Raw genomic sequence first — 14596 nt, 5'->3', positions numbered from 1 at the left:
AAACAACAGAGGCTCCAGGACTGATCCCTGAGGTACACCGCTCATTATGGGTCGACTGCTTGAGGTGGCTTCCTCTGTTTTGACATCAGTTCTATCAGTGAGCCAGTTTGCTACCCATCTCTTTACATACAGATTGATGCCTAGTTGAGAGAGTTTATCTATTATACCAGAGTAGGGAATAGTATCAAAAGCTTTAGCCAGGTTAAGGTAGGCTGTGTTCAACGTCTTCCCCTTGCCCATGGCTTTGTTGACTGTCTCAAAGTAGTCGACCAAATTTAACAGGCATGACCTCCCCTTGATGAAACCAAACTGTGTGGGATCGAGTGTTTGGAGGTTGCCAATGTCCTTGTTAATGAGGTCCATGATAATCCACTACATGGCCTTGTAGATCAGGCTAGGTAAGCTGATGGGTCTATAATTTCCTGGATCGGTGGACACTCCACCTTTGTGCAAAGGAATGACAGTGGGTGTCTTCCACTTGGCTGAGACAGAGCCAGTTCTCAGGCTTTGGCTGAATTGGGTGCCTAATGGTGCTGCAAGTCTCTGCCTGAGATCATGTAGGATGCAGCCTGGGATGTTATTGGATCCCATGGAAGCTGTATTTTTTTGCCTTTGAGAGGGTAGTGATGACTTACTCCTTAGAGATAAGGAGAGGGGGGCAGGTGCTGGGGATGTCCTGATTTACTGATGGGGGACAGAGGGGTGAAGTTTTCACTGAAACTGTCTGCCAGCAGGTTGGCTATATCTACAGAGTTTGTGTATGTGGTGTCCTTGATCACCAGTTCTGAGAAGATCTGAGTGCTTCCTTTGAGATTGCAGACATATGTGAAGAAGGCCTTATGATTGCCTTTATTAGATGTGGCCAGTTAGGTCTCAAAGTTTGCTTTGGAGGATTTTACTACTGCTCTTATTTGCTTGTTCAGGCTAAGGAGAGATTGTTTCCAATTAGGCACATGCTCTTTCTTGGTCCTGGGCTGCAATTTTTTTCCTTTTATTATAGAGTTTTTTTATTGCAGATGTCCACCAGACAGGTTTACTCTTCCTTGAGGAGGATGATTTTGTCCTGTCATGTATTCCTGATTCCATGCAGCTATATAAATGCTTGTATAGTACTTTGGTGTAGGTTTGGACATGTGTGCCACTTCCTATGGAGGGAGAGGGGGCTGTGAAGCTGTTTATATATTCCCCCAGGAGGTTGTAATCAGCTTTGGACAAGTTTTTTTTTGTTTAATGGTAGCTAGGGAGGAAGTCTGGGGTAGATGGTCACTTTAAAAGTGACCGCTTTGTGGTCGGATCTTAACAGGGAGGATGACAATGTAGGGATGCTGCAGTGGTTACTCATGTTGGTTAAAACCAAGTCCAAGATATTTTCACCTCTTATGGGGCTGTTGACCAGCTGGTTCAAGGCATTTGCATTGATGAAATCAAGGAATGTCTGGGCTTTTGTGTTTTTGGCATGGTTAGTTCTTCCAATCTATGGTTGGATAGTTAGTCACCCAAGATCAGGATAAAGGGTTGAATCTTGATAGATTCAATGTATGCTTTAATCAGTACAAGTGATATGACTCAGGAGACAATATGACTGGTGGCCATTACATTTTAGATTTTTAGTTTAAAGATACTTTTATTAGTGGGCAGTGGAACAGATTCAGGCACCATAAACACGGTCTAGAGAAACATTTTTCATTGTGGTTACTAGTGGTGAGATTCAAACTCTCACCTACTGGTCACAGTGACTTTGCAGTCATTTGGCAGAGATGACATTCAAATCCCAGTCTGTGGGCCAGCTTGACATCATATTGGCAGACAGTGGGTGGGACTGAAACCCCTCTTTGTCTGTCAACCAAGTTTCTTTGCAATAATGTATAGTCATGCAAAAAGATGCGACAAGGACACACAAGAAAATTTTGAATATTCAGAATTATTTCTGGAATCCTCAGTTCTTTCAGAATTAGGTATATGAAAACAGGAGGGTTCACTGTTTGGATGAGTAGCCAAGGCAATTTGAGGAAATATTATTTCACAGAAAAGATAGTGAGGGACTGAGCAAATCTTTCTAAAGAGGTAGTTGGGCATGGCATGGAGCAGGCTCAGAGCCAGAACCAGCACAAGGTAACCTAGGCAGCTGTCCAGGGCCTGGCTTGGCAGTGTTCCATTGCTTTAAACACTTAGTCCACATACTGTCTCAGGAGACAGAGTAGAGAGTGTGTGTGTGTGTGTGTGTGTGTGTGTGTGTGTGTGTGTGTGTGTGTGTGTGTGTGTGTGTGTATATGTGTGCGCGTGTGTGTATGTGTGTAATTTGTAGTTAAGTGACTCACTCAGAATCAAGCTCTGAACTTCAACTGTGGAAGGCAAGAGCTCTCTACTCTTCTCTCATTAGGCCAGTCATTGAGTTTAATATCTCATTTGACATGTACCTCACTCGACACATGCAACAGCTGGATAGGCCACAAAAGTACCTCATGAAGAGGATCCTAGGCCTTAAACACATCCTACAGGGACAGACTCAAAAAAACTCCAGCTATTCTCAGTCTCATATCATCTACTAAGAGGAGATCTCTGATGGACTTACAAAGCCATGTCTGACCCAGCTCTGTTAGAAATGCTACATCTAAAGAAATCCCAATCCCTCCACACCACACACTCCAGAGACCTCAACCTCATTACCACAATCAACAGAATGTGCTGGAGGGGCAGGTTCATAACCCAGAGACTGCCCATGCTCTGGAATAGACTTCCCATACATGTCAAGCAGAGCACCTCACTGGCCCTCTTAAAGAGAAATCTTGATGAGTGGATGGGAAATAGAAAGTTCACCCCTAGGATCACTCCAGTGGCTCTACGTGATACAGGCACTGGGAACTAATGTCAAGGGGCATGATGCCAGGACACTTCTATGGGCTAGGCTTATAAAGGCTCCAGGGCCATTAGCCTAGTACACACCTATGAACCTATGAACCATAATCCTCCACACCAACTTCCAGGCCTCCTTTAGCTTTCTTTTGTTTTATAAATCACTGAGGATTACAGTTTGTCAATGTCAGTCATAGAGTTACATAGTTACATAGCTGTGTAGTTTGGCCTGCAACAGTTTGTCTAATATTTAATGCAGATGTGTAAGGCTTCGAGCTGTTAAAAAACTGCTTCCTGTAGTACATGGTTTGATTTTCTCTGCCTTCATTTGTCTTAAATGTGACTTTGCCAAGTTACTTCACCAGAGAGTATTACCGGACTGCTCCCAACAAGGAATGCTTGTGTCTAGTAGGCTGTCCCAGGCTTTTAGCAAATACTTTCTACATTTGCTGTTTGAATTACTGCACCCTCCACATAGATGCTAACTAGTACTTCTAAAAAAACAAAAATCACTTGTGAAGCTAAATAGTACTTCACTAAATGATATTTAAGTATGAATCCTAACATGCTTCTTGTAGTTTAATGGGTTCCAGATGCATTGGCACTAAATATGAGTTCCAAGGAAAGTGAAGGTTACTGTTGCTCATGCTAAGTCTGTTTTCAATGTGAGAGTGTTTTGTTTACAAAATAACTGTCAGCAGTTTTATCTAAAACCTGAAATAAAAGTTTTAAATAAAATCCAAATCTCTGTGATGATTGTAAAAGTAAAGAAGAAAATAGTACGTACCCTGATAGGATTGGACAGTACAGTATCATAGCTAGGACACGCTAGAGGGGCAACAACCCCAGGCACAACATGTCTGGGGGCTTGATCAAGCCAATCCCGATTGCTCTACAATACAATACTGCCTTTTAAAACTAGTATTGCATTTGTGGTCCAACCTGAGCATTGTAGCACTCTGTGTGTTGTCTAAACTGTAGCAACTGCTGGATACATTGTAGCAAACACTTTGCCACAGTTTAAAAGTAAAAAAAAAAATCCCTTTTTTTAAACTAAAACATGAGCACTGTAGTGCTTCGTGCAGGCAGGGTATAAACTGTATCAATTGTTAGCTACATTTGTAGCTAGCAGTTTGCTACAGTTTAAAAATTTTTTTTATATCTAAAACACGAGAGCTTTGTTGCATTTGTAATAAACAGTTTGCTACAGTTTAAAAGAAGAATTTTTTTTTAAATAAAATAAGTTAAGGGGGGAGGGGTCAGGGCACAGAAACTAGACCTGAATGGCTAGAGCTGGAGAGAGGGGTGTTATGCATCTAGCCATCTGGTTGGTGTGCCAGTAGAAAGAATGTCCTTTTTTTTCTTTTTTCTTGCTAGGTGGGTTGTGTAGGTCTAACTATAATAAGATGATCAGTTATGTCTTATTGCAGTGAAGCGCTGTTTTTGTTTTGTTGGACTTCACTAGAAGAGCTGAGGGAGTGGGGCACTGATTCATTTCACTGTCCCAGGGCACTAATTTAACCAGCTACAATAAGTGAGGAGAAACAGTCAAATAATAAGATATTGGTATGGCTGGTAGGGGCCTGATTCATTAACTTATATATGCCCCTATTTGCCCATGAACTGTCTCTGTTGTCTCTGGGGGTGTATGCTGCAACAATACAGTATTATTAGCCATTCAAATAGGTCAAACCTTTACTGACTGATGTCAGATAGAAGAGCAGACCTCTCAACCGTTCCGAATTACTCGTTTTTTACCGAGTTTTGGGGTCCAAATGAAGGGGTGCCACGATTCCCGAGTGGCACCCCTTCAGTTCCGATTTATTTTAACTTTTTTTAAACTTTCGCGCTGTTGGCACTGATGTCATCACGTGCGCGATGACGTCAGCACCGTCAGGCTACCAGCCAGTCGGACTTGAGCTCAAGGAGCTCGCATCATCATTTCCGGCTGGCTGGATTTGAATTACAAGCTGGCGCGGTAAGAAACGTTTTCTGTGCAGGCACTGCCAGGCAGAAACTTTTGTTTTGTGCTACATACAGTATTTTCAAGCCGCTGCCAGGAAAGCAGCCGAGAAACATCAGGACAGGACGACCGAGAAGTGAGAACAGGGGCAGAGAAATGAGAGAATACAACTGCAGTCTGCAGACCAGCCGAGAAACATCAGGGCAGGCAAACCGACGACGAGCGAGAACAGGTCTTGGATAAATAAACGCAAGTACAAATGGGAGCAGTAATGTCAATGCCCTTTGTAGGAAATGCAGGTTGTAGGCTGTGCAAGGTCAGATTGTTAATTTTCTTGAATAGAAAGGCAACTTTCCCTTTTAAAGTGGAAGGGTAGAACTTCGATGCCTATGTATTATCAGCATCATGGAAAGTAAAATTGTTTAACTTTCAGAGTGTTTTGGTCTTCAGATGAGAGCCTGAGATGAGCTTAAATTAAAGTATCTTCTGATGCCTAGATTTGAGGCTTTGACTATTTCAGCCATTCTTGTATTGGTCTCTTCCGAAGAGCTGGTACTCACTAAGTTGCCTGTGACAGACGCATTACAACTTTTATAAGGCTTTAAGTCATTACAAATGAGGGATACTGCAAACTGTTTCATTTATGAATGATTCTGTACTTAAATAGAGCTCTATTGCACATATCAAAATGTGCTATAATGACATGTAATCATTCATTATAAATAGAATCTTGAGTCAACAAAAAGTAAATAGGTCTGTAATTTGTGTTGCAAATACAAGTTTGAAACCTTAAGTATGAAGTCATCTCATATTTGTCACATGTTAAACTGCCTAGTCCTCTCCATGTGTAGGAATTGGAAGTTACCTTATTTTGAAATGTTAAATTGCTCTGATTCAGTTTGATTATTTTTTGTATTATTGAAGTTCTTTGTGTGATATGATGGGCACAGGATACTCAGCCGGATATTACCTGTTATTACTGGTATCTTAAATCTGAGTTGGTCTCATAATAAGTTGCATACTGAACAGTTTGACACTTTTTGCATTGAGGCTGCAGCAATAATTATAGTATCTTTACTAGTATTAAGGTTGTCGGCATATTCACAGTATCATTAAATGTATTAATTGTGATAATTCAGTTTTTGTTCATTAATCTAGTACATGTCCTGACCTGAATTGTCTCCATTAATTGTATAGTTGGGTACTGCTGCACTTTCTTAAATACAGTGAAACACTTAAGTGTGTGTGTGTGTGTGTGTGTGTGTGTGTGTGTGTGTGTGTGTGTGTGTAGACCTTTATGATGGAAATGTTCTGAATTGGGCAGTTTTGTCATTATTGGTTCATGCATAGGTTTCATTGCCTACTGAAAAAATGTTCAAACACATTTAAAATGTGCTATTATATACAAGGAATATAATTTACTAAAGTCAGTAAGATGTATCAAAACACATTTATATTTCTTGTTTTGTGTGCAAGTGGCTAATAATTTGAAAACAGCCTAAAGGTAATCTTTATCCACCACTGGCCAGATCCATTATCTTTGGATGTGGTGTAGGTTTCAATGTTATTTTAATGAATGAGAGTTTCAAGGGCAGAGAAGTTTTAATGCCAATTCTATTTTCATTGTGAGACAGTATTGCTTTAACAGATGTGTATTGGTGTTTGTGCATTGTGCTATGTAAAAATAAAATCCAAATCACTGCAGGAGTAAAACAGTATGCACACATTGGTGTTTATGGTAAATGGGGCGAAATAGCCAGGTAATGGGACACTGGAATGGCTGCAAGGGTCTGGTGCCATATTTTGGTTGTCTGCTCTTCAGTTTGCATTTGAAAGTCGGTATCCCACAATTCCACTGGAGCGAGTGGGATTACATAATTATATATGCAAATTTTATGTTAAACAGCGTACAGATTTGTACCTATTTTTCATGGGCCTTGTCCAAATTTTTGATGTTTCCAGGTTGAGAGGTATGTAGAAGAGCTATTCCTGATGGCAGAAAAGACATAAGAAGTGAAAAGTGAGATGTAGATGTCCTGCAAGCATGTAAGCCCCCCCCCCTTGAAAAAAATAGCATGTTCTATGCACTAATATGTTTGATTTTGCATGATTAGTGGGTTGTTGAACAAAAGCTATTACAGTATTTATATTATCCTGAATTGTTTTCTTTTGTTCATTGTGTAAAATAATGAATTTATTTATTAATATGTGTGGATTGTGCAATACAATCTAAAATGTGCCATTTTAGTAATCTAAATGTTACATTTTATTAACCTAAGTGTTACATTTTAGTGATATATTTTTGCAGTACCTTCTTCCTGTGTGGAGTCTGCATGTTCTTCCTGCATTCATGTGGGTTTTCCCTGGGTACGTCAGTCTCCTCCTACGTTACAAAGACATGCATCTGGAGTGTTTCTCCACGGGCCTCCACTGAAAGTTGGCTTTGTTCCAAGTCGGACTTTCCTGGTATACAAATGTTAAATAAATAAAATATTATAGTTATTAATATTTTTGAGAGAGACATCTGAGGAGAAGAATATATTCAAGAATGTAACTATAATTACTGAGTTTGGGGAATGCCTGTGTATAAAAAATCACTGATCCTGCTGAGCTAAAGTTAAAAAGTCATTAGTCTGTCTTTGAAGGACTAGTATGCATTTTTGCAAAGTAAATTGGAATAATTTACTGTGACCATTTTATCACAATCAGTTGTAATGCTTACACATTCAATAAAGTGGCCATAATTGTTGAGGAAGGATATTGATGGATTATAATGACAGCAGTCTGAGTAGCTTTTTATGGTTGAAGTGTTATGAAATGGGTACTTTTGCTATTGTGGGTACATATATTGTGCTTTACCAATTACTGAAAAGAATATTCAAAGCTACAAATTTAAATATACACTCTAACAAATGTTGCTAATTTAAACAGAAATGTAATTTAAAACAATCAAGAAGATGAATCAGATAACACATGTATTTATGCATACTCCTAAAAATGTGTGTAGGTGCCCATAGTTTGAAAACAGCCCAGAGACCAAGGTAGACTTAATTCGCCACACTCTCCAGATGCATTTTGAATGCAAGTTTCAAGGGAAGACAAGTTTACTGTTGCATAGTCCTAAAAATGTATGCAGGGATGTCCATGATTTGAAAACAACTCGGGGCCCAGTGTCATCTTCTTTCAGCTGTTCCTGTTAGGGGTCGCCAGAGCGGATCACCTGTTTCCATTTCTTCCTGTCCTCTGCATCTTGCTCTGTCACACCAACCACCTGCATGTCCTCTCTTACCACATCCATAAATCTTATCTTAGGCCTTCCTCTTTTCCTGTTACCTGGTAGCTTCATCCTTAGCAACTTTTTCCCACTATACTCAGCATCCTTCCTCAGCACATGTCCAAACCAACGTAATCTTGCCTCTCTGGCTTTGTCTCCAAACCTTCCAACCTGGGCTGACCCTCTAATATACTTATTCCTAATCCTGTCCAACCTCATCACACCCAGTACAAATCTTAACATTTTTAACTCTGCCACATCCAGCTCAAACCCCTGCCTTTTTGTCAATGCCACTGTCTCCAACCCATATAACATAGCTGGTCTCACTACCCTCTTGCAGACCTTCCCTTTCACTCTTACAGGTACTCGTCTGTCACAAATCACTCCTGACACTCTTCTCCACCCACTCCATCCTGCCTGTACTCTTTTCTTCACCTCTCTTCCACACTCACCATTACTCTGAACTATTGACCCCAAATATTTAAACTCATCCACCTTCGCCACCTCTACTCCTTGCATCCTCACCATTCCTCTATCCTCTCTCTCATTCACACACATATATTCTGTCTTAGTCCTGCTGACCTTCATTCCTCTTCTCTCTAGAGCATATCTCCATCTCTCCAGGATCTCCTCCACCTGTTCCATACTCTCACTACAGATCACAATGTCATCTGCAAACATCATAGTCCACGGGGACTCCTGTCTGATCTCGTCTGTCAACCTGTCCATCACCATTGCAAATAAGAAAGGGCTCAGAGCTGATCCCTGATGTAACCCCATCTCCACCTTAAATGCATCCGTCACTCCCACCACAGACCTCACCGCTGTCACACTACCCTCGTACATATCCTGTACCACTCTTACATACTTCTCTGACACTCCTGACTTCCTCATACAATACCACAACTCCTCTCTAGGCACCCTGTCATATGCTTTCTCTAAGTCTACAAAAACACAATGCAACTCCTTCTGACATTCTCTGTACTTCTCCATCAATACTCTCAGAGCAAACATCGCATCTGTAGGTTCATACTAGGCTATCTGCCCGAGGGCATTTACAAGCCTAGCCCATCGTTTTGTGGCTTACGCCACCCCTTTAGTATGGGGAACTATACCCATTATTTTGCTGTGCCTCTGTCGAGCAGTGACACTGAGGTAATCCCTGGGATATATCTGCGATCTCCCATCCATTGGTCAAGATTTCTCTTGAACAAGGCCAGCGAGGTGCTCTGCCTCACATATACCGGATTTTGTTCCACAGCATAGGGAGTCTTTGGGTGATGAATCTATCCCTCCAGCACGTCCTATTAATAGCCGTGTTGAGGTTGAAGTCTCCCGCTCTTGTGGCTCTGATGGATCTAGATTTTTTGAGGTGAAGCATATTCATCAAATCTGGGTTTGACATGGCCTTGTATGTTAGGCAAAGGTCACCTCTGAGCAAGCGTGGCGACTGAATAGAGCTGGAGTTCTTTCAGTCGGGCAGCATAGGACAGATTTTGAGACCCTTTATCCTTTTGGTGAGGAACTTTGTGGCCTCTCCAGCTGCTGCAAGTGTCGGGTCAGATACATTCCGAATGGGGCATTGTACTCAATCATTGGTCTGATGAATGATGAGTAAAGGGAGACTATGACCTCCCTTGATCTAGATGAGAATCCCTTCATGATAAGGTGGGCAATGTAGAAGGTCTTCCTAACTACTTTAGCTACATGGGTGTCGAATGACAGACTACTATCAACCTGGGTCCCCAGGTCCCTGATATCTTCTTCTGTGCTCAGTGGATTGCCACCTATTTGGTAGCTAGGGGTAACCTTGTTTTTCCCGAAGGGTATGACTATGCATTTTGGCATTTAACTTTAGGCCGTGGCTCTGGCACCAGTTATCCGTTTCTGTGAGACCCTTCTGAAGGATATCTGTGTCAGATGCGTTTTCTACTATGGCGCCCAGTTTGCAGTCATCTGCAAACTTTGTCAGCCGTAACCCTCCTGTGTTTGCTTGTACTTGAAAAGTAGATGCCAAACAAGAGTGGGCCCAAGACTGAGCCCTGTGGGACACCACTTGTGACAGGCTTTGAGTCTGACATGGCTCCAGCAACTCTGACCCTGTGGGTTCTGTCACTCGGCCAGTTTGCAACCCATCTTGTGATGTATGGGTTAACATTTAAGCTGATGAGTTTTTCAATGATACCCGAGTGGGGTATTGTATCGAAGGCCTTAGCCAGATCGAGGTAGGCTGTATGGACTGCCTTTCCTCATCAATGGCTTTGGTGACTGTTTGAAAAAAGTCAACCAAGTTTAAAAGGCATGATCTGCCTTTGACAAAGCCAAACTGGGTTGGATCCAAAGTCTGCAAATTCCCTATGTCTTTATTTATGAGGTCCATTATGATCCTCTCCATGGCTTTGCAGATAAGGCTTGTCAAGCTAATGGGCCGGTAATTTCCAGGGTCGGTGGAGGCACCGCCTTTGTGAAGTGGGACCACAGTTGCAGTGCGCCACTCCTGGGTGCGATCCAGAGGTAAGACTTTGATTAGACAGCTGTCCTAGCTGTGGGTTTAATTCCTCATTGAGTTCATGGAGCACACAGCCGGGGACACCATCAGGTCCCATGGATGCTGTGTTTTTTGCTTTGGAGAGCAGTTCTCACTTGGGCGCTGGAGATGTTTGGGGGGCTGCAATCGTTTGGTATAGATATCTCTCCTATTGGGGGGGAGGGGGGGGAGTTTGCACTGAACCTGTCAGCCAGTATGTTGGCAATGTCTGTAGGATCAGTAATCTTCACATCATTTTGAACTAGTTCTGAGCATATCTGGGAATTTCCTCCCAGGTTTCTAACATAGCTAAAGAAGGCCTTATGATTGTCTTTTGAGTCTTTAGCTATTTTTCTCTCGAAATTTGCTTTGGATGATTTTATGAGAGCTCTTAGTTTTTTACTTATAGTGATCAAGGGTGTCTTACCTTTGAAGGATTTTGCTCTATCTTGTAGTAGCTTCCTCCTTTTGTTGTAGAGTTTGTTTATGGCTGGGGTCCACCAGACTGGACGCTTGCCTTTGGTACAAAGAGTCTTTGTTTTGCTTGGGATTGCCTTATCCATGCAGTCCTGCAGGTGCTGGTAGAAGGCATTTGTAAGTGATTCAGTGGCTTGAGTACTGTTTTCCGCTGGGGCCTTAAAGAGATCACACTAGTCTTTAGAAGTGTGAAGTCGGCTTTTGAGAAATTCTTTACTGTGGTCTTTTTATTTCAGGTGGGTGGGATGAGGACCTCCAGCGAGATTAGTTTGTGATCTCACCAGTGAGGGGTATGTTGAACATTGTGCTCCCATGTTATGATGAGATCAAGTATGTTATCTCCTCTTGTGGGATGGTGACTAGTTGTTCCATGGCATTTGAGTTTATGAATTCCAGGAACTTTTGGGCTAGGGTGTTTGGGCTTGAGTAGTGTTCCCAGTCTATATTAGGGAATTGAAGTCACCTAGTATGATGGTGTTTGGTGATACATTTATCCTCTAGTGTTTTCAGGAAGGCCATGTGAGGTTCCTGAGTTTGTGAGGGTGGCCTGTAACATGCTACAATTTGCAGAGCAGTCTTGCCTATGGTTAATTGCACCTGGATGGTCTCCGACGTTGCCACCAGTCTTGAGGTGTGGGTCTCCTTTCTAAGACCTGATCCCTGATGTGCTCTCAGGACCTTGAACCAGGTTTCTGTCACAGCACAGACATCGGCTGTCACATGTACAAACACAATGCAACTCCTTCTGACATTCTCTGTAGTGCACTACTCTGTAGTGCTCTTTCCCGGCATGAAACCATACTGCTGATCACTAATCATCACGTCCCTTCTTAACTTAGCTTCCACTACTCTTTCCCATAACTTCATGCTGTGACTGATTAATTTAATCCCTCTGTAGTTACCACAGCTCTGCACATCACCCTTATTCTTAAAAATCAGTACCAAAACACTTTTTCTCCATTCCTCAGGCATCCTCTCACTTTCTAAGATTTCATTAAACAATCTGGTTAAAAACTCCACTGCCATTTCACCTAAACACCTCCATACTTCCACAAGTATGTCATCTGGGCCAATAGCCTTTCCATTCTTCATCCTCTTCATAGCTATCCTTACTTCCTCCTTGCTAATCCATTGTACATCATGATTCACGATCCCTGCATCATCCAACCTTCTCTCCCTCTCATTCTCTTCATTCATCAACCCCCCAAAGTACTCTTTTCCATCTCCTCAACACACTCTCCTCGCTTGTGAGTATGTTTCCCTCATTATCCTTTATCACCCTTACCTGCTGCACATCTTTCCTAGCTCAGTCCCTCTGTCTAGCCAATCGGTACAGGTCCTTTTCTCCCTCCTTAGTGTCCAACCTTTCATACAACTCTTCATATGCCTTATCCTTAGCCTTCGCCACCTCTCTCTTTGCCATGCACCTCATCTCCTTATACTCCTGTCTACTTTCTTCATCTCTCTGACAATCCCACTTCTTCTTTGCCAACCTCTTTGCCTGCATACTCTCCTGTACTTCCTCATTCCACCACCATGTCTCCTTATCGTCCTTCCTCTGTCCTGATGTGATACCAAGCACCTTTCTAGCTGTCTCCCTTACTAGCTCTGCTCAGGGCCCAGTGTACACTTAATATTCTACTGGCCAGATGCATTTTCAATGAATGTGAGTTTTAAGGGAAGTGAAGTTTGTTGTTGTTCATGCTAAGTCTGTTTTCAATGCCAGGCTATTTTGTTTTACATAGCAAATGGCCATTAGAATTTGTGATAAGAAATTTGAAATAAAAGTGTTATGTTAAATCCAGATCTCTGTAATCATTGTAAAACTACAGAAGAAAATAGCAACACTGATAGGATTTGGACAATATTCATGATAACTGGGGGGAGAGAGAGAGAGACTCATGTAATGGGACATTGGAATGGCTGTTGGTGGGGGAAGCGGGTCAGTTATGCTGCCTTGGCCTCTATTTGACTGCGATATTGCTCTGGACAGGCAGTGTCCTGAGTCCTGGGGAAGGATAAGTCATTAGATTTGCAGGACCAGTTGCTTATGCTCTGATGAGTAAATTAGATGGTCCACAGAGCTCTCACTTTTCATCAAAAGCTGTATTTCTATTCTTCACTGTATACCGCTGCATTTTTCATAAACATGTCATTCATTGTAAATATTTTTTTTTTACAGGAATCAAAGTCAGAAACTGCAAATGACTTTAAAAACTTTGAAGAAGAAGGCCTTGTCTATGCAAATATTGCATTTCCTCAACAACAGACTAACAAACAAATTCAAGATGCATCAATAAGTATGATAGAATATGCAACTGTGACCTTCAAATGACCCTGAACGCTAGCCTGCTGATGCAGAATCATTGCAGTGCTGACTCTTGTCATTTACTGCGCATGAAGAAATATCCTTAGAGGTTTCTGCAGTGATATTTCAATAACTACATTTGGATCAGATGAACTGGTGACTATGTATCTGTGACAGTGACTCAAAGACTTCTGTTACTCACTGCCAATAGATTTCTATGTATATATGTACCTTGCACATTCCACAAAAATTATCTTTCTATGTTTCTGTGTGTGTGTGTGTGTGTGTGTGTGTGTGTGTGTGTGTGTGTGTGTGTGTGTGTGTGTGTGTGTGTGTGTGTGTGTGTGTGTGTGTGTGTGTGTGTGTGTGTGTGTGTGTGAATAAATATATATATGTACAACCACACACATGTATATATATATATATATATATATATATATATATATATATATATATATATATATATATATATATATATATACATATATATATATATCATACATACACACACAAACACATACACACATATACACAACTATATGAGCAAGTGCTGTACTATATTTGGCCATTTTTAATTATTCTTAATTAATAACATGTCCAATGATTAGTTTCAAATTGCTTCAAATATAACCAGCATTATATCAGCTCAGAACTATGTTTTTGTATTGAAAACATAAAGATGAAGAACTCCATGACAGCCTTGTTTCAGTAAGCTAAAGCTCTGCCTGTGGCCTAGATGACAGAGGTTTGAGTAGTGGTTGAGAAATGGGTGTGAATAGCCAAGATCAGATTACCCATCCACTGATGACAGTGCTGAGGTCTCAGTGTTGCACACGACCTTGTGGAGGACAAGTGTAAAAATCAGTTTACTATCAGGCCAGGGCATAAATCCTATCAAGCAATGTATGTAACACAATATCTGGGTCTTGAGTGTGGAAGCATGCAACTGGCAGCAATACTGGGATCCCTGATTCAACAGTGTGCATGTTTTCTGACTGCAAGGGACCGCAGGCAAAAAAAAAGACAAAACAAAACAAAAAATTCTATCTAATTATCTTAGTAAGTCAGGAAAAATGATCACCATTCCAGTCAGTCATAAATATGTCAGATAACAATCTAATGCATTTTAATTTCTTACAACAGGTCAAAGTAACAGTCTTAACTGCTTAACAATACGTTTGTTATAGCCTTTCA

At 41.4% G+C, this 14596-nt stretch overlaps 1 protein-coding gene across 2 annotated transcripts in view; it reads left to right on the top strand.

Annotated features, from left to right (window-relative positions):
• LOC122799999 (sialic acid-binding Ig-like lectin 11) overlaps window positions 1-13717 on the top strand; it is a 426334-nt gene extending 412617 nt beyond the window's left edge. For both annotated transcript variants that reach the window (XM_044069452.1, XM_044069451.1), the window contains one exon: window positions 13277-13717. In XM_044069452.1, coding sequence (XP_043925387.1) covers window positions 13277-13429 — 153 coding nt within the window. In that variant the 3' untranslated portion in view covers window positions 13430-13717. The remainder of the gene's footprint in view (window positions 1-13276) is intronic.
• Window positions 13718-14596: the final 879 nt, after the last annotated feature.

Source organism: Protopterus annectens, chromosome 4.part0 (genome assembly GCF_019279795.1).
Source record: "Protopterus annectens isolate FY-2018-M chromosome 4.part0, PAN1.0, whole genome shotgun sequence".
Taxonomy (NCBI): domain Eukaryota; kingdom Metazoa; phylum Chordata; order Ceratodontiformes; family Protopteridae; genus Protopterus; species Protopterus annectens.
This window is presented reverse-complemented; position numbering and strand designations above follow the sequence as displayed.